General features: G+C 36.9%; 1 protein-coding gene across 2 annotated transcripts in view; it reads right to left on the bottom strand.

Annotated features, from left to right (window-relative positions):
* Positions 1 to 3007: 3007 nt before the first annotated feature.
* The window catches only part of SERINC5 (serine incorporator 5), a 118177-nt gene continuing 98996 nt past the window's right edge, over positions 3008 to 22188 (bottom strand). The window contains exons 9-12 of one of the 2 annotated variants that reach the window (XM_051991701.1): positions 14842 to 14908; positions 12233 to 12272; positions 10468 to 10615; positions 3008 to 8575 (exon numbers count right to left, since the gene is read on the bottom strand). In XM_051991701.1, the coding sequence (XP_051847661.1) occupies positions 8428 to 8575; positions 10468 to 10615; positions 12233 to 12272; positions 14842 to 14908 (403 nt within the window). In that variant the 3' untranslated portion in view covers positions 3008 to 8427. The remainder of the gene's footprint in view (positions 8576 to 10467; positions 10616 to 12232; positions 12273 to 14841; positions 14909 to 22188) is intronic. The other variant, XM_051991709.1, reaches the window with a different exon arrangement.

The raw sequence follows: 22188 nt of genomic DNA, 5'->3' as shown, positions 1-22188 counted from the left end.
CTTTGGGATTTTCTTGGCAAAGATAAGGTGGTTTGCCATTTTCTTCTCTAGCTCATTTTAAAGATGAGGAAACTGAGGCACACAGGGTGGAGTGATTTGCACAACTAATGTCTGAGGTTGGATTTGAATTCAAAAAAATAAGTCTTCCTGACTCCAAGCCCAACTACTATATCACCATTAAGGGAAAGGACAAAATAAAAAGTTAGTCTCAAGAAATCTGGTCCATGTCTGTATAATCCAAAGGATACTGTTAAGGGGAGGAAGGATCTTGTTATTTGCTTGGTTTTTTATGATATGTATGAATTCAGAACTTCTACTTTCTGAAAAAAAAAAAGTAGATTCATTTATTTTTAGTTTGTTCACTTTCTTTACCTCTAACCTGAATTTCAAGTGAGATGCATAGTAGGTCTTATTCTGCTTTTATCACATAAGTGATATACACAATCATTCTCTCATCTATACAAAACATGGACTAAATTAATATAAAAATAGAAATGTAAGTACATGCAGGGTACTTGTTGATTTTTTTATTGTGTTTTATTTGGGTAGCTTCAGTGCTTACCACCATTAAGTAGACACTTAATGTTTGTTCAATTGAAATAACAGTATTCCTAAAATTCATCTCTGTGATCAAAAACAAGTGCTTAAACCTATCAGTGTCTCAGAGATCCTACTTTTTAGATCTGATGAGGTTTTAGGACATGGAGAATAGGGGCAGGAATATAGAGAAACATGGGTAAAGGTGTGAGTAGAATGCATCTCAGTAGTGTGGGATGAGAAGGGGATGTAAGAGAGTTCTTGGCAGATGGCTTTGAAGAAAATAACTAAGTAAAAGAAAATAAATAAGAACATTTTCAGCACTAATAAGTATGAGAAAGAAAGCAAGGCAAGCTGAAGGAGATAATAGACCTCTGATATGGAAAGGGAAGAGGGAGTTGTCTTTTAATGATCTCTTTTCTTTTTTCAGTGAAATAGGAAGTAAGGTCCTCAGCTGAGAGGGGAGAGCATGGGAGGTTTGAAAATGGGTGAAAAACATTTGGCAAATCACTATGGGGAAAGGGGTTGTGTCTGTGTCTCCTCTCCTCTGGGCAGCTATCTCCATTGTTCTTTAGTGTTTCGTTTTCTCTCCGACACTCCCTTCTGACATTGCCACCATCCTAATGAAAGCCTTTATTACCTCAACCAATGATTGCTGCAATAGCCTGCTGGCTGAGTTCCCTGCCTCAACTCTTTCCCTATTGTCAAAGTGTCCCCAGCTGTTGGGACACTAATGAAGTATTGGTGGAGTTGTGCAATGATCCAACCATTCTATAAAGCATTTTGGAACGATGCCCTAAGGGTTATCAAACTGCATACCCTTTGACCACCCTTGCTTCTGTAACCCAAAGAAATCATAAACAAGGGAAAGGGATCTACATGCACAAAAATGTTTGTAGCAGCTCTTTTTTGTGGTGACAACGAATTGAGTACTCATTAATTGGGAAATAGCTGAATAAGTGATAATATATGAAAATAATGGATTATCATTCTATTGAAAAAATGATGAACAGGCTAATTTTAAAAAGTCCTGGAAAGATTCACATGAAAGATGCTAAACAAAACAAACGGAATCAGGGATACATTGTACACAACAACTGCAAAACTGTACAATGATCAATTACAAGAGACTTGGTTCTTCTCTTCGATTCAGTGATTCAAGGCAATCCCAATAAACTTTGGATGAAAAACATCATTTTCCTCCAGAAAAAGAACTATGGAGACTGAATGTAAATCAACATGTTATGTTCACTTTCTTTTCCTTTTTCTTTCTCTTGTGATTTCTTCCTTTTCTCTCTCAACATGATTCATAAGGAAAAATGTAAAAAAAAAAAAAAAAAAAAAAAGCTTTTTTACATGTAACTGTGGAAAACAAATTAAAAAAAAAAATTTAACATGTCCCCAGCTGTCAAAGTTTCTTAAAAAGCACAATTCTAATCACTTAATTATTCACTCAATAAACTCCAGTGGCTCCTTGCTATCTCCAGCATCAACTGTAAAATTCCACATTTAGCTTAAATCCCTCAAGCCTGTTTTTTGGGGTTTTTTTTGGTTTTTTAAAACCTGTCTAATCCTCTAACATCTCACTCTCTGACATAGACTTTGTGATTCAGTGATAGGTGCCTCTATCTGTTCCTTGACTAAGACTAACTGTCCTCATCCCCCACACCTGGAATCCTTTGTTCTTCATATCTTCCCTAGCTAGGACTTACCTAAAATCCCACTTTCATTGAGAAGCCTTTCCCAATCCTCAAATCCAAGTGCTTCCCTCTGAGGTTACCTCCAATTTATCTTATGTCTTGTTTGTATGTTGTCTCCCAAATTAGACTAAGTTCTGTGAAGGGAAGAATTATTACTATTTGCCATTTTTTTAGTCTCAGCATTTAGTACGGTGCTTGGCAAATAGTAGGTGCCTAATAAATGCTAGCTGACTGTCATCAGGTGGTCTTCAAATGCACTGTGGTTTCTTCTGTGAGAGAGAGGGACAGGGAACAAAGCAGCAGGACATCTACCATCTTCTTATTAGTTTATAGCACAAGATCTTTTGTGATGCAGAAATACACACACTCTATCTCCTCTTCTCCTCCTCTTCCTCCTCCTCCTCCTTCTCCCCTTCTTTCCCTGTCCCGCTCTCCCTTCTTCCTTCTTTCCTACCCTCCCCCCTAAGTTAAGGATTAAAAAGAATTTTCAAACCTTATCATTCCCTGGGTTTGGCAAATCATTCCCAAGGGTTCTACTTGGCAACACTGAAAAGAACCAGGGTGAAGCAAATTTCTCACTCTCTTTTTCCCCTTTTAAGCTATTTCATGAAAATCACAAGGACAAGGCAAAAAAAGCAGCAAACCAAAAAGGTTGGCGACCTTTGTGCTCAACAAAATACTGCTTTTCTACACCAGAAAACATAATTCACCACCAAGGCGATAACTTTATAAATTGTACCTGATAGAGGGGGGAAAAAAACAACAACAAATTTTTACATTTTAAACTTTATTCAATTCTGTACATAGTAATTTCTAAGTATTATACATAAAAGACTGCTTTAGACACTATTAAAAACAGGGAAGTTTTTTTGGCTTAAAAAAAGAAAAGAAAAAAGAAACCAACACATACAAATCCAATTGTCAGTAAGAAGCTAAACCCTCACCTGAGTGGAGGCCAATACAAACTTCAAAACAGTGGTACATTTAGCATACAAATTATTCCTCAAACTCTAATCTAGCAAACATGTCCACATTATTTGACTACAGCTAAGTAAAAACATTCCAAAAACTACATTTTAAAAAAAGTCTCTGTTTCAGGAAAGTAAAAACATTTATAAAATATTTCTTGTAAAACGTATCACCAAAGTTTAAAAATTGCAAAAACTTTTTTTGCAGCCATTTTTGTAAATAAAGTTAAATTTCAATCTTTATTGAAGAAGAAAAAAAAAGCATCCTCTTAAATTTCTTATAAATATCCTCTAAAGACATATATTATAAATCTGCCACAAGCTTCCCCTGCAAGAATTTCCACGGCTCCTTCACCAGAAAGGATCACCTTATTGATTTACTTTCATTAAACTTTGCTCATATAAATAAGATCCAACTTCATCTACATTTGAATTCTCACCCCATTTTGTTTCTCTCCATTAAGTTATTTATCAAAATGACTGATTTTTTAAAAATTCTTAAAGGGGACTCTTTGGTTAAAAATAAAATACTACCCCCCTCTCTTCCAAAATGACTGCCTCTGTGGTTCTGATTAAGCATCCATTTGGGGAGGAGTTTTGGAGAGCTGATAAGAAAACTTCAGACTGGACAATATTTCCCATAATTTATGTGAATAGCTCTCCTAGGGTCTCATGTTATGGAAGGTCCAGAGAAGATCCCAATTGCACCCAGAATATAGCACTAAGTTTAAAGCTGCTGAAAGCTTAATGATTCCAAGACAATGGAAAGAAAGCAAATGATACTACAGGAAGGTTAAATTCAGGACGTGGCCTATAAATTCATGATCAAATCCCAAGTTGTCCCTGTCCTTCCAATCTAAGGTCCTACCACCCAGTTTTCTTCCTGGGCTTGATGTTCCTGAAACTGCATCCTTTCCTTTCACAAGAGAACATTCTTTGATTTAAAAAGAACATATATATTCAAGTATGCATCAAATTGACATTATTTAGAGAGAAGGAAAGGGGGAAAGAGAGTAGCCACAGCAGTTTATATACAATCCCTGGAATTTCCTTTCTTAGGATAGCATGAAGCACCAGTGTAGTTAACTCGTGGGAGAAAAAACATGTGAATATTTTATAACGCAAGGTAAAGATGGTATTTGGGAGATTCTATCCCAAAGTTCATGGCTGCTCACTTTACAAATTCCACTAAGAGACTAGGAAAAAAGAAAATGGAAGTCTCTGGCTAGTAAACCTCCTATTCATAGACACAGAAACTAAGATCCTCAAAATCCCACTCCCCCAATCCATCTATATTGCATAACCCTTTCCCTAACTTCTCCAAAAAAGATGGTTCCCAATTCTTCTGCAAAAGTTTCCTCAAGCTTTTCCTCCTATCCCACCACCCCCCCTCCAAAAAAAGAAAGAAAATCTGTATTTCCAAAATCTGACACGAAAAATTTGTGTCAGGCAATGCTGGATGTGGCACAGAGTATGATCTATAGAGTAAGACCCTTTAATAGCTTATATGTTATAGGCTGGTTTCTAGAAGGACGTATGGTCATCAAATGTAATATTCTTATATGTTATATACAATAATCCCCAAAGACCTTCCATCTTAGTGTTTTTATCATAAAAACAGACAGAAAAAAAAAATAAGAGTTATTCTTCAACAATCTGAACATCAAGTGAGAAAGAATGAAGGGATTTTGCAATGAGGACATTTTCTAGCTTCTACAAGTGAGGAAATCTTGCAAAATAGATTCCCTAAAAGTAATTTCTTTAAATATTCATAGGAAGCTTCATTTTTTTTTTTTGGATAAAGGCCAGTGAGATGATTGAGTTCAAACAACCAAAAGTAGACTAGGTAACTAATATTGGCACAGATTTTTTTTTTTCCAGTTTCTCTATCACCAGAATCACAACATCCCATAGCACACAAAAAGACAAGTATACATACATATTGACTCATCTGAGTACTACAATAAGGTAGATTTCTACAAATGTCCCCTAGGCCACCAATATTTGGGCACATCAACTTCATGTTTATAGCATCAATGCAAATATTTAAAATTTTAAAAAGAGGGGAAAAAATTAAACAATGGCCAAAGCAGCAGCATATAAATCTCCCCATTTGGCACCTCAGATTTTAAGTCATGTACTACATACCAAATCTTCAGAAGTCACACTCAGGAATAGAACAGGACTGATGGATAATGGAATCTCCAAAATGAGGTCATGGTCCCTCTGAACTGGTCCTTGGCCAAGAGTACCCTGAACTTTTGCCAACGGATGTTCTTGGAGGAAAAGGACTACTCTCTCAAATGAGCAAGACACAATAATTGAAGGGTTTCAAGATACCGTTTGAATTTTGGTTTTGTCTCAATTTTAGATTATAGGGTCTTTACTGCCCAGGGAAAGGAAGAATGTGAGAGAAAGCTAAGAAATATTCTCCTCACAGAATAAAACTACCACCACCATCAATAACAAAAACTTACTCTTCCAAAAAAGGTTCAAATTATTCCTTTTAACTTCTACTGCAGGCTGCTTCTAAACCTTATCCAATCTAGGCCCTAATCTAATGAACTACCTGACTCTCAGACAACACGGTGCCTTAGAGGCAATAAATAATGACCATGACTATGGATTTTTTTGCAAAGCTACCAAGCTGTATGCAAGCAGAGGCTTCCAGAGTTAGTATAAATCTAAATGCTTCAAGTTATGACCCCAAATGGATCCAAAGAACATGGTGATCATTCAGTGTTAATTTTTTCCCCCTTTTTACTCTGCTCCTGTGATACTTCATAATTATAAAATGTAACGGAATTTACAAACATACGTACAATGTTATCCATAATTATTATCCATAATTACTATGGATTAAAAATCTTTCTTCTAAGATGAAAAAAAGTGCTTTCCATGATGACTGATAATTGTTTCTATCATCATTTCACAGGGGAAAAAATTCAACATGACTGTTTAAAAACTGAATACTGTGGCCAATATAAACACATGCATAACTGTGTATATCACATATATATTATATGTATCATATATGTGTCACACACATATACATATATGTATGTTATGTATGTGATACAAACACTTCTAGAAGAATCTATCTTTTAGTATAGTCTGGGGAATGGGGTTGAGGGAGAGGGGGAAGAGGAAAATAATATGGATGGAGAAGAGAGAAGAAATGGAATGTATGTGCTCCCATTAGATTAATTATCTGGCTGCTTACTTCTAACACTGGCATTTAGCATGTTTTAGGTTACTTCAATTTACTAGGTCTTTTACACATAAAAAAACTACTTTCATTTGGAAGGTTGAGAGCATCATTAAGAAATCTCATGGTTTAGAATGTCCTCTCAATTTACAGGAGAGAAAAAAGAGCTCCTAGACCGAGCCCTGAAGCTGTTCTGAACACTGCTCTTCACTTGCCCCAGCTCTCATTTCTAGGGCAAGAATGATTTAGCATAAAGCACCCAGAGTAATCCAGCAGATCACGTTACCTGTTTCAGCTGATTTTATTAAGTCTTCCTTGTGCAATGGCTAGAAATCCAATTTCTTACAGAAAATAACTTAAAGCATTGATCTTGTTAAATGCCCAAGGATGCTGTATGTAAACTGGACAAATACTATCCTTTCCCATAATACAAATTTCTTGAATCTAAGGGTCACATTCACAACAGACCTACTTTACTCTGGTCCCAAAGTTTGCTTGGGACATAATATATCCCATAGAAATAATAAAGGTGCTAATAGCTTAGGGGACATAATCAAAGCTGTTTCTTAGGCACAGAAACATCAAATTTATTTGAAAGGACAGAAAAAAATAGTCATATGCCTAGCAGGTTTCAGCCAAAAAAGCAATTTTGAGATCTAAGCCCTTTTAAGAATATTATTAAAGTACTTACAATTTTTTTAAATCCCTTATCTAAGCATCTATCCATAGTTTAGATAGAAGAAAAGACAACTTTGTAGTTATCCTAAAATTATGTATGCAACAGCACAAATAATAGTTGTGATTACTGCAATACCTTGATCAAGTAATAACGAAAAAGTGAGACCATATTGTCAATAAATTGTGCTTATTCACATTATAATAAACAAGTGGCAGAGAATAGGTTAGGAGACCCAGGAAAACAAGGAAGACAATAAATGATACCTGTGATTTCCAGCATCACAAGTTCAGGGAAAGACATGTACATGTCCACAGGAAAACAAGACTAAAAAAAAGGTTTAAACAAAATCTCTGGGATTTGTTTAAAGAATTAAAATCACTACATTTCACCTGTGTTGAAAGATAGATTTCACCTGCCTTGAGAGTAAGTACTTCCTCTTTCAATCCCTAAATATTAGGAAGTTGGGTACTATGAAGAATATGACCAGAACTCCATGCTTCAAACATACTTCATCCCAGAAACAAAGGACAAAAATCATCTTAGTGTTATACATAAGACCAAAGACTGAGCTTCAGGCTGCTTAAAATGTTTTTGTATGTGGAAAACAGATTTCAGGCTACTTTCCTTTACAAAAATATCCTTAACCCTGGATCTCTATTTTTGGGGAGGGAGAGAAATCTGCTGCAACAATAATAACTTTCAGATTTACCAGCAAGATTTCTAAGGGGAAAAAAAAAAAGAAACTGAAAATAAATGTAAAAAGACTACTAAATCTTTTGATATCCTGCTTTCTGAAAGGTATATTACAACTAGTTACTTGTGTATGTCAAGTGAGACCTAGTAAACTATTCAATTCACGAAAGCCGGGACCATGTCTTACTTATCTTTACAACACTTCTACCAAAATCCTTGTATAGTGCTCTGCACATTGTAGGCACTTGATAAATATTTGTTGAATTTGAACTTAATGGCATCATTTTATTATAAAAGGTTATGAAAGTCAAAAGCATATGTATGATCAGTGTGGATCCAAACAGTTCTTTCTTCTAAGATTACAAAAAAAATCGACTGTTTCCCATAGTGAATGGTAGCTTCTTTCACAATTTCACAGGGAAAAAACTCAATATAATCCAAACATCCTTATCGAATGCTTTTTTTCTCCTGAGCCCTGTTGAGCCAATCTGGTGCTATAGCAACTTCATGAGAGTTTTTTAGATTCCAATCATTACTGACATTATTATTAAAAAAAAAAAAAAACCTTTTAAAAAATACAATCTTTTAGTTGGCAGACTGGTCAAACTGAATGACGGTTGTTGATAAGGGCTTGCAGATCTTTCAAACGGAGAATTCTCTAGTAGGACAGCAGAGAGGTGCTAAGAGGGTCCACAGATAGATTAAAACACACATCCAACAAGATGCCATTTTGACCCAGAAGAAAGATATGCTTCCGCTGAAGAATTTTTCAATGTGAGCACCTTCATAGCTATTGAAAAAAAAAAAGATAAACAGATTAAGACTTCTTGAAAGTTAGTTCTTTTCCCCTTAACTCTCTTCGTTGTAAAAATCATGCTTCAAACCATCCAGGATCTCATAATTAAAATGGCAACTTGGTATCCCAGTACTTAGAACAGAAGGTCACATTATAGGAGCTTAATACATGCTTGGTATTCGACTGAAAGATGTCAGCATCCTTTCCAATAATGATGCTCAGAGTCCATCATCTACTCATCTGGTCTGACTGCTGATATCCTCCCCTAAATCAGCCCCATGGGGTCCAGCAGCGTGGAAAGGGTCTCCTCATTCTCTTGACATTACGTGGTACCAACAGAGCCATGTGGAGCTCCTATGTTTTAATCCCTTACTCTCAATTTGTGGCTTTTTTAAAAGCCATCTTTTTAAAAACTCCACCTGTAATTTTATTATAAGAAAGCAAGCCCCAGAGAGAAGACAGATTTGCACTTTCTCAGTTACTTGGGAAGTAGGGGACTTGATTAAAGTCAAATAGTCAGTTTGTGTGTCAGAGATACAACCTGAGTCTGGGTCTTCCACACCCTACTCCTTACTTCATGCTTTCTACCAGCCTGGCTCTGCCCCTCCTCTCTCAAGCTTTCTTAAGAGTGTGGATAGTTTGGCAACTGAGAAAAATGATTATTAATAACCAATGATTTAGGGAAATCCAAGGCTACTCTTTTTTTTTCCCTAAAGTCCCAATTTTTAAAAGTTTAGGGATATTGCCAATAATGACACTGGACTCCACCCAGATGGAGTAGCTTTGTGTTCTACTCAGGCTTGAATGGAGAATAAATTCTCTGAATAGACTACCCATGGATGGGGTGGTCTGGGTATAGAAATAGTCTCACTTAACATGAACTGATGCTAAATGAGATGAGCAGAACCAGGAGAACATTGTACACAGCAACTGCAAGATTATACAATGATCGATTCTGATGGACATGGCTCTTTTCAACAATGAGATGATTCAGACCAGTTCTAATTGTTCAGTGATAAAGCGAACCATCTACAGTATTTTCACTCTTTTTTGCTGTTGTTTGCTTGCATTTTATTTTGGTTCCTTTTTTTCTTGTGCAGCACAATAATTGTATAAATATATATGCATATATTGGATTTAACATATATTTCTACTATGTTTAACATATATTAAACTCCTTGTCATCTTAAGAAAGGGCATGGAGGAAGGGGGAAAATTGGAACACAGGGTTTTTCAAGGGCTAATGTTGAAGAATTGTCCACACATATGTTTTAGAAAATAAAAAGCTTTAATAATAAAAAAAGAAAAAGAAAAAGAAAAAGAAAGAAATAGTCTCTCAGTCCTAGGGTAACGTGATGCCACTCTCAGCTCCCTTCATTTCAACATTCTCTCATTAATTGCTAATCACTCAAGAGTTGATTCCTATCCTAAGGAACACCTGCTCTTGAAAGAATATATAAATTGTAATCTTTCCACCATGGTTGTCTTTGGTCTAAGATGGACAAATGACTTCTTTCTTATTAATAAATGTGCTGGCCCCATTAACAAAATGATTAATCACTCAGAAATTACGTCTCAGAGCTATATTAATTCACTTACACCATAAATGATTTATTACACACCTACTACATATATGCACACATATGTGACACAGAACAGTGCTGCCCTCAAAGAAGCTTCTTCTGTCCTACGGACTTTCAAGAAAACTCTTCCTTCTCCAGAATCTGTTCCTCCCCCCATCCCTGCCATAATTAACTATTGTGTAATATGCTATTATTACAGTGTGTTATTAATTATTTATTATTATTACATCATTCAAAATTGCTCCTACAACCCTTCCTCCACCCACCTTGAACCCCTAAGGAAAAACCCCTAAGGCTACTTACTTGAACCAGTTGGTGACTGTCATCATCACATAAAGGGAGGCCAAGAAAAAGACAAAATGAAAGTAGGTATAGCTGTAGACAGTGCCTTTCTTTTCATCATAGATGACCTGTTGTCCTCCCCTCCGACCATCAGATTCGTCAACATCTGCTGGAAATAAGGGAAGAAGTAAAGGGCTGTGCTGCTACGGGGCAGTTCCCACCCCCAGCTCCTTCTGATTCTAACCATGGAAGAAATGCAGAAGGAAGCCCCATGGGTCCTTAGTGCAGGTTTCATCCTGGCTCAAATGTCCTTACAAAAGGGTGACTGTCCTTAGCACTTTCTAGCTGAAAGGAGATTCACTCAAGAGCCCTATTCATTTTGGCGCAACTTCCCAGGGGAGGAAGAGAGAGAGGGAGAGAAAGAGTGAGAATATGAAGGAAGAAAAAGGAGAGGGAGGTAGTGAGATGGAAAGGGAGAAAGGAGAAGGAGGAGAGGGAGGGAGAGAATAAAGGAGAGGAAGGGAGAGAATGATGGACAGTGAGGAAGAAGAGAGGGAGAAAAGAAGGAAGAAAGGAAAGAGGAAGAAAAGGAGGGAAGGGAGGGAGGGAGAAAGGAGGGAATAGAAAGAGAAAGAAAGAGGGAAGAGAAAAGAGTGGAGAGGAGTCTTCTGATTCTCCCAATAATCTATTAAAATGAACAATCTAAGTATTATTATTTTCTTCATATAACATATGAAGAAATTGAAGATTCAAAGATGGGGATAACTTACTAATGATCACAGAGCTAGTAAAATGGTAAAGGTAAAATGTCTAACTCCAAATGCCAATATCCTTCCTGTTAAACTAGTACACCTCTCAATTATAATAACAAAAACAATAATAGTAACAATAACAATATATATCAATCACTTACAATGTACCAGATACTGTGCTAAGCACTTTACAATTATTTGATTTGATCTTTACAACAACCCTGGGAGGTAGGTGCTATTATTATGCTTTTCATTTTACAGATGAGGAAACTGAGGCAGAGTTTAAGTGACTTGCCCAGGAGGACTGATGTAGAAAGAGCCTGAAACTGGATTTGAACTCCAGTCTTCTTGTCTCTAGATCAGGCCTTGTGTTCTAGCTAGCTAAGGAGAGGCAATATTACATAGTGGACAGAGAGCAGGTCTAAGAGCCAGGGAGTCTAGCCCTGGATTTATGTCGATTTTGAGCAAGGCACTTAAGGCTTCTCTCCAGGACCAAGTTCCAGACAAGGTGCTGACTTGCATTGGTAGAAGAAATTCTCTCATCTAGGAATTCCTTCTACCAACGCAATAACAAGTCCAGTCCGTATCCTGCCGTTCTACTACAGAACTCTACAGGAAAAGGAAAATCTCTAGAGAAAGAAAGGAAGTGAGAAAAAAACCTAAGACTTTAAGAACTGCTGACATTTTTATTTTCAAACCTTTTTTTTTTTTTAAAGCGGCTTGCAATTCCTCCAAATCCCCCCAACTGTTTTAATGTAAACAAAAGCCCTGGCAAAAAATGAGAGAAATTAATATAACCCCCAAGGGGAGAGAAATGGGGAAATTGTGTGTGTGTGTGTGTGTGTGTGTGTGAGAGAGAGTGAGAGAGAGAGAGAGAGAGAGAAAGAGAGAGAGAGAGAGAGAGAGAGAGAGAGAGAACATGTCAAACACTTCTACCACTGACAAAATTATTCTACCCGAAGTTAAAGTGTCCATATATCAGGTCTTATGGGTGAGACAGACTTAGGAACAAATAAACCCAATTTCCCACTTACCTTCTCCATCAGGAGCAAAGCAAAAACAGCAACGAGCTACCTATAAGACAAAATTTAACTTTCAGAACAGAGAGTTGTTACAAGATCAACAGTGGTTTAAGGCAAGACATAGTGATTTAAGGTTAAGAAAGTTATATGTTAACTATAGATTTGATTCTCACAACAAACATCCCTATGAAGATACCATAATTATCCCCCATTTTAAAGAGGAAGAAATTGAGGCTTGAGAAAAGTTAACAGGATTCAAAATCAGGAATCACAAAGCTAGTAAATGTCTGAGGCAGGATCTGAAGACAAACCTTCCTGATTCCAGGCCCAGCACTTTATCCATTATGCTTCTAAGTCCAATTCCTTTATTTTTAAAGGTGAGAAATTAAGACTTGAGGAGGTAATTTAATTTGACCAAAACTAAATGTAGCAGAGTCCCTTAAAGTACCAGCCCCATAGTCAGGAGTTCAAATCCAGCCTCTGACTTTCCAGCCTCAATTGCCTCCCCATCCAAAAACAAAACAAAAACAAACAAACAAAAGAAACCTCAGGTCCTGTTTCTAAATTCAGTGTTCCCAATATAGAACACCACCTCCAGCATGCATGTGAAAGATTCTGCATGTCCCAACAGTTCAATGAACTTTTTTCAATGAAAGATGTTCAAAGGGAACAAAGTTATATTCATTCGAACAGCCTTTTTTTTTTTTTTTTTTTTTTGGCTGAGGCAATTGGGGTTAAGTGACTTGCCCAGGGTCACACAGCTAGGACATGTTAAGTGTCTGAGGCCAGATTTGAACTCAGGTCCTCCTGACTTTGGGGCTGGGATCCTAACAGCTTTCAAGATGGATCCAGCCAAGGCTATTATTTGCACCACAATGACTCTGATTGTCACAGTGAACTAATGAACAAAGAATGTCAAAGTAAAACACAGCATCTGGGTTCATAGCCTCAGTCAGACAAGAGCTAGCCCCAGAAACCCAACTTTTTCCGCTTTTAGTTGAGAAATGGAAAGCTCTCCTGAAGATTCTAGTCATTATCCCTAATGAAAACAAGATGCACTCCTCCAAAGCAAAATAACATTTATTTCTCTTAGAGGTCCAATGATGTCAGTGCATTTTAAATCCCACTCCTAATTAAAGCAGCAATAGACCACATTTATGAAGTGCATTAACTGTTTCCAAACACCTCGCTTGAGTCTCAGTTAACATTGAAAGATGGACATTTTTATTATCATCATTACACAGATGAGGAAACGAATGTGCAGAGGGTGTAAATGACTAGCCCGTGGACATATAAATAAGTATATATGAAGCAGGATTCAGACCTGGGTTTAATCCAGCAGTGCCTCAAGTCCCTTTCAGAGCTTTAACATAAATTATTATTGTCTCCAAAAAGCACACTTTCATAAAATAAGTGTTCCTGGTAAGTAAACAGCAAACCATATATTCATTAGTTCAGAAAGAAAAAAATAATAGGTTTTTCCCCCCAGATTGAGTACAGAAGGGAGAAAAAAAAATCTTATCATGAGGTTGGCTGTTGCTTTTTGTTTAAACCCTAAACACAATCAAGATATTGAAAATGTGACAGGATGGTCTCAGCAGGTGGTCACCCACTCAGTAGCAAGAAGGGAGGCTTTTCTTTTCATAAAGGATGGGCAATTATGTAATCAATTCAAAACTCTGCTCAGTCATCTCTGCTCTTCTGTGCCAGAAAGATCCAATTGGATGTACTGGCTGGGAAACAACCTCAACCATCTCAGCTTGGGTGCAGGAAAAATTATCCAATGGCCGGAGGTCAAAATGGGCCTCGTGCTTTTGACCCGGGGCCAGAGTCCAGACCAGCCCTACTTTATAAAAGTTTGCATTTCTACGGGGCTGGCAGCTGGGCTTTGCTATCACTGTTACTCTCTATACTGTATTGAGCTCAGGTTTTTTGTTTGTTTTTTCTTTTTTTGCAGGGCTTGTTTCGGGATGGACTGGAAAACTATTTTGTAGAGAAGAGGAAATGGACTTATCAAAGCAAAACACCAGAACTGGGAAGCCCAGAACCAGAGAGTTTCAGGGCCCAGACCTAAGATGAATGGCCGTTGCACCATTATTTCCCCTTTGCCTGCCTAGGTATTGTCCCTGCAGCCCAAGGTGTCCTATTCTTTCATGTAATTGTCCCAAGCCCTCAGCTCTTCACTCATGACAATAGGGAAGTAAGAATCAAACATTCCACTACAGCTCAGAGCCTCCAGAAGCAGGATGTTCGGGAGGGAAGCAGCAGAGAGCTTCAAGAGCACAGCATGGAGCAGTTAATCAAACATCTGCTCGGGGGCCCAAGCAGCAGGAGCTGTGCTCAGAGAGCCAGCTTTGGTGGTGGGAGCCTCAAAACTGTTTAAACAACTTCGCCCCCACAGCACACATGGGAAGGTGCCAACTAGCGTTGTCTTTAATCTTCTCATTCTTTCCCAGGGAGAGGAGCGGATGACGAATACAGACCAACAGGGATGCAACATACAAAATGCACAGCTAAATAAACACAGGGGTAGATAAATAAGATTTAAAATGACTAAATGCATTCCTGGAAAAAAAAGTTTGCAGAGAAGTTGCAAAAACAGAGGAAAGAAATAAACTTACTTCCAGTTCAGGAGCAGCGTATCTTCCCCTAAGAGCCTCTGAACTGGACCGTGTTGTAGATGTTAGACTGGGAAAACAGAAAAAGAAGGGAAAGTCGCCAATACAAATTATTTTGTCAATGCAAAAGCCTTTAAGAAACATATCTTCCCATGGGACCTGTTTGGTGAAGGTTTCCTAATGTCACAAAGGTTATCTTGTCATTTGGAAGGCTAACATCTAGGTCAAAGCATGGATCACCCTAAATTTATACTTCATACAAAAAGAGAATAATTAAGAATAATATTAAGTGTATTAAATTCTAATGCATTTTATAATGTATTAAGGCCTGCAAAGTGCTTTGCCTATATTCACTTATTTGAGCCTCATGACCACTCTCTGAGGTTGGTACCATTACATTTTATAGATGAAGAAATTAAGGAACAGAGAGGTTTTTTTTGGTGGGGTTTTTGAGGAGGAGGGAAGTTGATTGGTTGGTAGTAAGATTTCATTTGTTCATAAGCATCCACTGTTTGAGGCATTTTTTCTATTATAGCTTTTTATTTACAAGATATATGCATGAGTAATTTTACAGCATTGACAAATGCAAAACCTTTTGTTCCAATTTTTCTCCTCCTTCCCCCCATCTCCTCCCCTAGATGGCAGGTTAACCAATACATGTTAAATATGTTAAAATATAAATTAAATACAATATTAGTATACATGACCAAACCGTTATTTTGCTGTACAAAAAAAAAAATTGGAGTTTGAAAGAATGTACAATTAGCCTGTGAAGGAAATCAAAAATGCAGGCGGACAAAAATAGAGGGAGTGGGAATTCTATGTAATGGTTCATAGTCATCTCCCAGAGTTCTTTCTCTGGGTGTAGCTGGTTCAGTTCATTACTGCTCCATTGGAACTGATTTGGTTCATCTCATTGCTGAGGATGACCACATCCATCAGAATTGATCATCATATAGTATTGTTGTTGAAGTATATAATGATCTCCTGGTCCTGCTCATTTCACTCAGCATCAGTTCATGTAAGTCTCTCCAGGCCTTTCTGAAATCACCCTGCTGGTCATTTCTTACCAAACAATAATATTCCATAATATTCATATACCACAATTTATTCAACCATTCTCCAATTGATGAGCATCCACTCAGTTTCCAGTTTCTGGCCACTACAAAGAGGGCTGCCACAAACATTCGTGCACATACAAATCCCTTTCCCTTCTTTAAAATCTGTTTGAGGCATTTTTAAAGAATAGCCACTCTTGGCTAAACCCCATTCCTCCCCACCATCATAAGCTTATGTTTGTTTGGTTGGTTTTTCTGCCCCTTCATATAACCTTTTACTAGCGATCATCTAAGTTCTGTCTGGGTTGCAATTTTTTCATTTTCCTTTTGCTAGAGAGAGGTGCTAGAAGAAAGGGCCAAGCCAGATTTACAAAGGGCACAGAAACGAATGCCTACATAATTCACAAGGTGGATGTGTAACTGACACACCCAGATTAGTTTTCCTTTCAGAATCTGGCAAATAATAGCAAGTGAGGTGGAAAAAATTCTGTGATTTTTCTCAGGGTGGGGAGGGTGTGTGTGTGTGTGTGTGTGTGTGTGTGTGTGTGTGTGTGTGTGTGTTCCTTGAAAATTTTAAACTGTTGGGAAAAACATCTTAAGAATTTAAATATGGGCAACTAAGTTTGAGGAGAGAAAAGGTAGAAGCTATACACTTGGGAGAAGAGGAAATCTTTTAAACAAAATGTAATATTCAAGAAAGGAAACGCATGTCTGAGCTACAGATTTAATCATAAGAAATTTGAGTCCTAAGAAACCCATAATGAGGGGATGCAAATAATAGGAACTAGCTAGTAGAAGAATATTAAGGTTTCTCAGTTATTATCAAAAGCAAACATATAAGGTGCATGTTTAAGAGGTGGTATCAAGAATGATAAACTAATCCAAGGCAATCCCAATAGATTTTGGATGGAAAAATGCCATCTGCATCCAGAAAAAGAACCATGGAGACTGAATATAGATCCAACACATGCCATATTCATCTCAGTTTTTTTTCTTTCTCATGGTTTTTTCCTTTTGTTCTGATTTTTCTCTCCCAACATGATTCAACCTCCATCAAAAATAAATGAATAAAATTGCTTTGATTTAAAAAAAAATGAGAATGATAAACTAAGAATCCCGAGTTAATATCCTGGCTCCACCAGCCTCAGGTCCCTCAACCATAAAAAAGGAAGTAACATCATCATCATTTTCAAAGACTGTTGAAATCAATTCAGAATTTGTAGGCTATTATAGAAAGGCAAGCTATTTTTAACAAGATATATATGCTGTATAATTAATATTATATTGTTTGCCTTCTCAATAGGTAAGGATGGAGCAGGAAGAAGGGAAAGAATTTAATTTTTTTTTTTTAATGAATGTTTAAAAATAAAGAACATGTGAAGAAAAGAATATATGAACAGATCAGGCAACAAACTTTCTAGTTTTAAAAAACACTACTGACTTAAGAACAAAATGTATGTTATGCATAACTGGAAGAGCCTTCAGAGATTATGTAGTCCAAGATTCTTATTCCTTAAGTGCAGATTTGTGGTTTCATTGGTGAAGGGGATTCCTGGTATAGAAACCCCCTTCATCAGTGAAGATCAATAGATGTCTTTGAGACAAGAAAAATTAAGCAACTTGGCCATGTTCATAAATGGGCAACACATATTATAGGCAAGAATTTATTCAATAGTTTCAGAGAATAGAAGGAAAGCCAGAAGTCATATATTCCAACTCCCTAACTTTGAACTCACATCTTCCTGACTCCACACCCTACCTTAACTGAAACACTATCTGTGTCTAATCTGGCAAACCAAATTATGATACTTAATTTAAAAGTAGTGTTTATTCATAGAATTACAAGCTTACTAAGTGAATTTGGCTTTAAATGTTTTAAATTCTGTTACCAAGGCATCTGCATGCTACCAAAATCTAAATAAAAATCTCAGATATCAGATTCTTGAATTTATAAGAAGCAGACTAAAACTTGGGCTGACAAGAAAATATCAGCAATGAGAAAAAGTTGTTGTTTCCTGTCTCATATGTCCTTCATAGTCTCAAGAATATATAAATATGCTAGGAATATAAAAATATTCCTAGAAAATTTTAAACCATTGGGGGAAAATTCACCCCGAAAGTTAAAAAAAAAAAAAAGACACAAGGAGAATTTAAATATGAGCATTGAATTAAAGTATTTAAAGTGATAAAAAATATCACTTAATTTTAGGAAAAGAAGTAGTAAAATACTGATTTTAATCATACTAGTATTTTCTGAGTTCTGATTATCAATGGGCCCTGAATACCAATGGGTCACAGTTAACTTCAAAGCTTTCTGAAAAATAAAGCTTCTTTACCTGGATTGGTCTAAAGTTTTCTACCCTTTCCCCTGGTATGGTATTTTTAACCTGGGTACAAACATTTCCCAACCTAGATTAATTTCTTTCATAATATGTAAAAGATGGCAGAATATGAACCTGGTCAAAGGAACTAAGGAGCTTGTGTCATACTTTGCATTGCAGGGGGGAGACAGTAGAAAGAATAGCTTACTTTCTGGCACCTAGCATTGAAGGTGTTCTGTATATTGTAACACTGAGAAGGTACTTCCCAGCCTCAAGTCCTAGGGGTGCTGCTTGCTTGAGAATATTACCAAATGTTATCATCCCTTGTACTTCTTCCTGGAGGGAGTCTGGGTGTGGTGAGGGGAATAATTGCAGTATACCTCTGCCCACTCTTAAGTAGATCACAGATTCCTAATATGTTTTTAGTGTGCTAAGTGCATTTCAATATAATTGGTTTCCTTTGGAACCTTATGTCTTTAATTTTATGCATTTAAAATTATTTTTCTGAGAAAGTTCTAAAAGATTCATAAGACTATCAAAAGGTCTATGACATAAAAAACCTTAAGAATTAAGTCATGAAAAGGAAATCCATGAGCAAAGAAGGCACTGATTCCTTTCCTTTTAAAATAGTAATGCCTCTGAGGGCAAAAAGAAATGCCTCTTCTCATCCTTTTATTTCTGTTTGTCCGTGATGAACAAAAAAGGAAAGGGATCTAACAGAAACAACTCTTCTATGTAAAAACTTCCTATTACACAGTTTTTAGAAGTCATTTGGTGGAAAGGGGGAGATTTAAGACTTGGGAGCAATATATGAATATAAAATTTAGTATGTGGAGACTGAAAGAAACCTTATAAAGCTTACCTCATTGTTTTACAGATAAAGAAACTGAGGCCCCAAAATATATGATTGATGCAAGATCAAATTAGTGACAGAACCAGTCATATGTGACCTATTTCCTTAATCAATTTAAATTTTGTAAAAAAATAAAAATTTAAAAATACATATATTTCTCCTATCCTTCCTTTCTCCATCCCATCCCTTTTCTGCTTCCCCTCACCATCATCCAGAAATTGTTCAAAATAAAAAACATCTTTGGGAAAATTGAGTAAGAGAGTTCTGCCTGCCCCTTCTCCGTTCCAATTTTTCCATTCGTTTTTCTAGGCCTATATTCTCAAGGACAAGATAATACTAAAGAACTATCTTTTCTTTCTTCTTAGAAAACATTTTTAGATAAGTATTAGTGGAATATAACTTGGGGCAATTAATTGGTCTTATGATAAAGATTTTTTAATTTTAAATAGTCAGTTACAGCATTCTAACTTTGACTAACACAGAATTTAAGGGTAGGCGTAGTTATTACTTGCAATGACTCTAGCCCAGGAAATTCTCATCTTTAGCACTCTAGCTTCTGCTAAGACTTGTCAGCTTCCTTATAACAATGTAGGTGGAAACCCAACATTTCTGCCTTCAGCCTTTCAAGCCTCCCTGGACCTCTTCACTGGAGGCAGAATGACTTGTTGTTGTTGCCCTATGTAATAGGGCAGGTTTGCTACCCAAGGCCCATTTTCATCCAAAAGTAACCTGCTTGCTTCAACCTTTCTAAAGATCTTCAAAAGACTAGAGAGGGATGGTGAAAAATTACATCTAATACTAACCTTCCCCAACAGAGGCTTTGGTACACTCTGCAACCTGCCAGATGGAATCTCCCTAAGAACCCAATGGTGACTCTGATACTAGTGCTGGACACGTGTGTAATTTCACACTTGTATTTATTTTTCTTAAAAAGTTAAAGAGTCACAACAAACAGCTGGAAACTGAGTAGCTGCCTCTCAGGTGAGGAATGGCTGAATAAGTTATGGTATGTGAATATAATGAAATATTATTGTTCTGTAAGAAATGACCAGCAGGATGACAGAAAGACCTGGGAAGACTTATATGAGCTGATGCTGAGTGAAGTGAGCAGAACCAGGAGATCATTGTACACAGCAACAACACTATGTGATGATCAACTGTTATGAATTTGACTCTTTACAACAATGAAGTGACTCAGGCCAATTCCAAAATAGACTTGTGATGCAGAAAGCCATCTGCATCCGGAGAAAGGACTAAGGGACTGAATATGGATCACAACATAGTATTTTCACCTTTTTTTGTTGTTCCCTTCTTGGTTTTTTTCCTCATATTTCCCCCTTTTTAATCTGATTTTTTCTGTGCAGCATGATAAATATGGAAATGTGTTTTTTAAAAATTGTACATGTTTAACCTATGTTGGATTACTTGTTGTCTATGGGGAGCGGGGTCGGGGGAAGGAAGGAAGAAAAATTGAACACAAGATTTTGCAAGGGTGAATGCTGAAAACTGAAAACTATCTTTGCATGTATTTCAAAAATAAAAACCTATTATAAAAAATAAAAAGTTAAATGATCACATAGCAGCAAATGCGGATGGGACTCTAAATGTTTGAGATGGAAGTTTCAAAAAAACAAATTTCAATTTGATGTGAGGAAAGATTTCCTGGCCATTAGACATATCCACAAGTAGAACTGACTGCCTTGGGAAATAATGGATTCCACTTTATTGGAATTCTGTGACAGGAGGCCCAAAGGCTACTTTTGGCAGGGATGCTACAGAGGGAACTCCTGTTCAGATCTGGGTTGGACTTAAGACTTCTAAAGAACCCTTCCAAGTCTATAAAGTTTAATCTCCTTAATGAATAGAAGTCTGTCCAGAAGTAATGTGGATGTATTAAGGCTCTCTAGTATTGTTGTCCATAACCTGGTATTATTGGTTCTTTAAGAAGGGTTCATTTGTGCTGAAGGTGGCCAGAATCACACTATTAAAAAGAAAGAAGGGAGAAACAAGATGGCACAGTGGACAGAGCACTGGCCCTGAAGTCAAGAGGACTTGAGTGCAAATCCAGCCTCAGAGACTTAACACTTCCTGGGTGTTTGACCCTGGACAAGTTACTTAACCCCAACTGTCTCACTAAATAAACAGATATGGATGGATGGATGGATGGATGAATGAATAAATGAATGAATAAGCAACCAGGCAAGCAAAAAAAAAAAAAAAAAGAAGAGAGAAGGTAGATGTGTTTGAGAGAGAGGTGAAAGAAGGGAAGAGAGAAGAAGGGGAAAAGGGAAGGAGGGAAGAGAGGCAAGAAAGAAAGGAAGGAGAGACTAGAATTCTCTTCTAAGTGCAGAGATTTACAGCAATAAGATCAAAAGACCAAGCTTCACCAAAAATAGAAATATTAATAAACATGCACAATTATAACATATCTTGTTCTTTATGACCCCATCTGGTTTTTCTTTGTAAAGATACTAAAGTGGTTTGTTGTAATTTTGCAATTAGTTGTGTCTGACTCTTTCTGAGGTTTTCTTGGCAAAGATACTAAAGTGATTTGCTATTTTCCTTTTCTACCTCATTTTAAAGACAGGAAAACTGAGGCAAACAGGATTAAGTAACTTACTACATACAGTCAAGCAACTAGTTAAGTGTCTGAGGCCAAATTTGAACTCAAGAAGATGGATGAGTCTTTCTAACTTCAGATCTGGCACTTTATTCACTGTCCCGCCTAAATGCCCCAGAAAAATAACTACTCACATTTAGACAGCACTTTGGGGTTTGCAAAGGACTTTCCTTTTAACAATCCTGTGAGGTAGGTTGTGTAAATACTCTCTCTCTTACAATTGAGAAAAATTAGCTCAGATAAAAGGGTAAGCAATTTATCCATAATCACACTAGTAAATAACTGAGATGTGATTAGAATCCAGGTTTTCTGTCTTCAAGAGCTGGGAAGGACTTTTGGGAATCATCCAATCCAATCAGCCCATTTTACAAATAGGAGGCCTGACTGGCGGGCTTAAAGTCACACAAATAATAAGTGATCCAAGATCTGTAGCCGGATCTATCTAATTCCATATCCAACCCCATTTCCACCACATAATACTGGCTCCTGTAATCTCTT

This window comes from Antechinus flavipes, chromosome 1 (genome assembly GCF_016432865.1).
Source record: "Antechinus flavipes isolate AdamAnt ecotype Samford, QLD, Australia chromosome 1, AdamAnt_v2, whole genome shotgun sequence".
NCBI lineage: Eukaryota > Metazoa > Chordata > Mammalia > Dasyuromorphia > Dasyuridae > Antechinus > Antechinus flavipes.
Note: the sequence above shows the minus strand (reverse complement) of the source record. Positions and strands in the feature narration are given on the sequence as shown.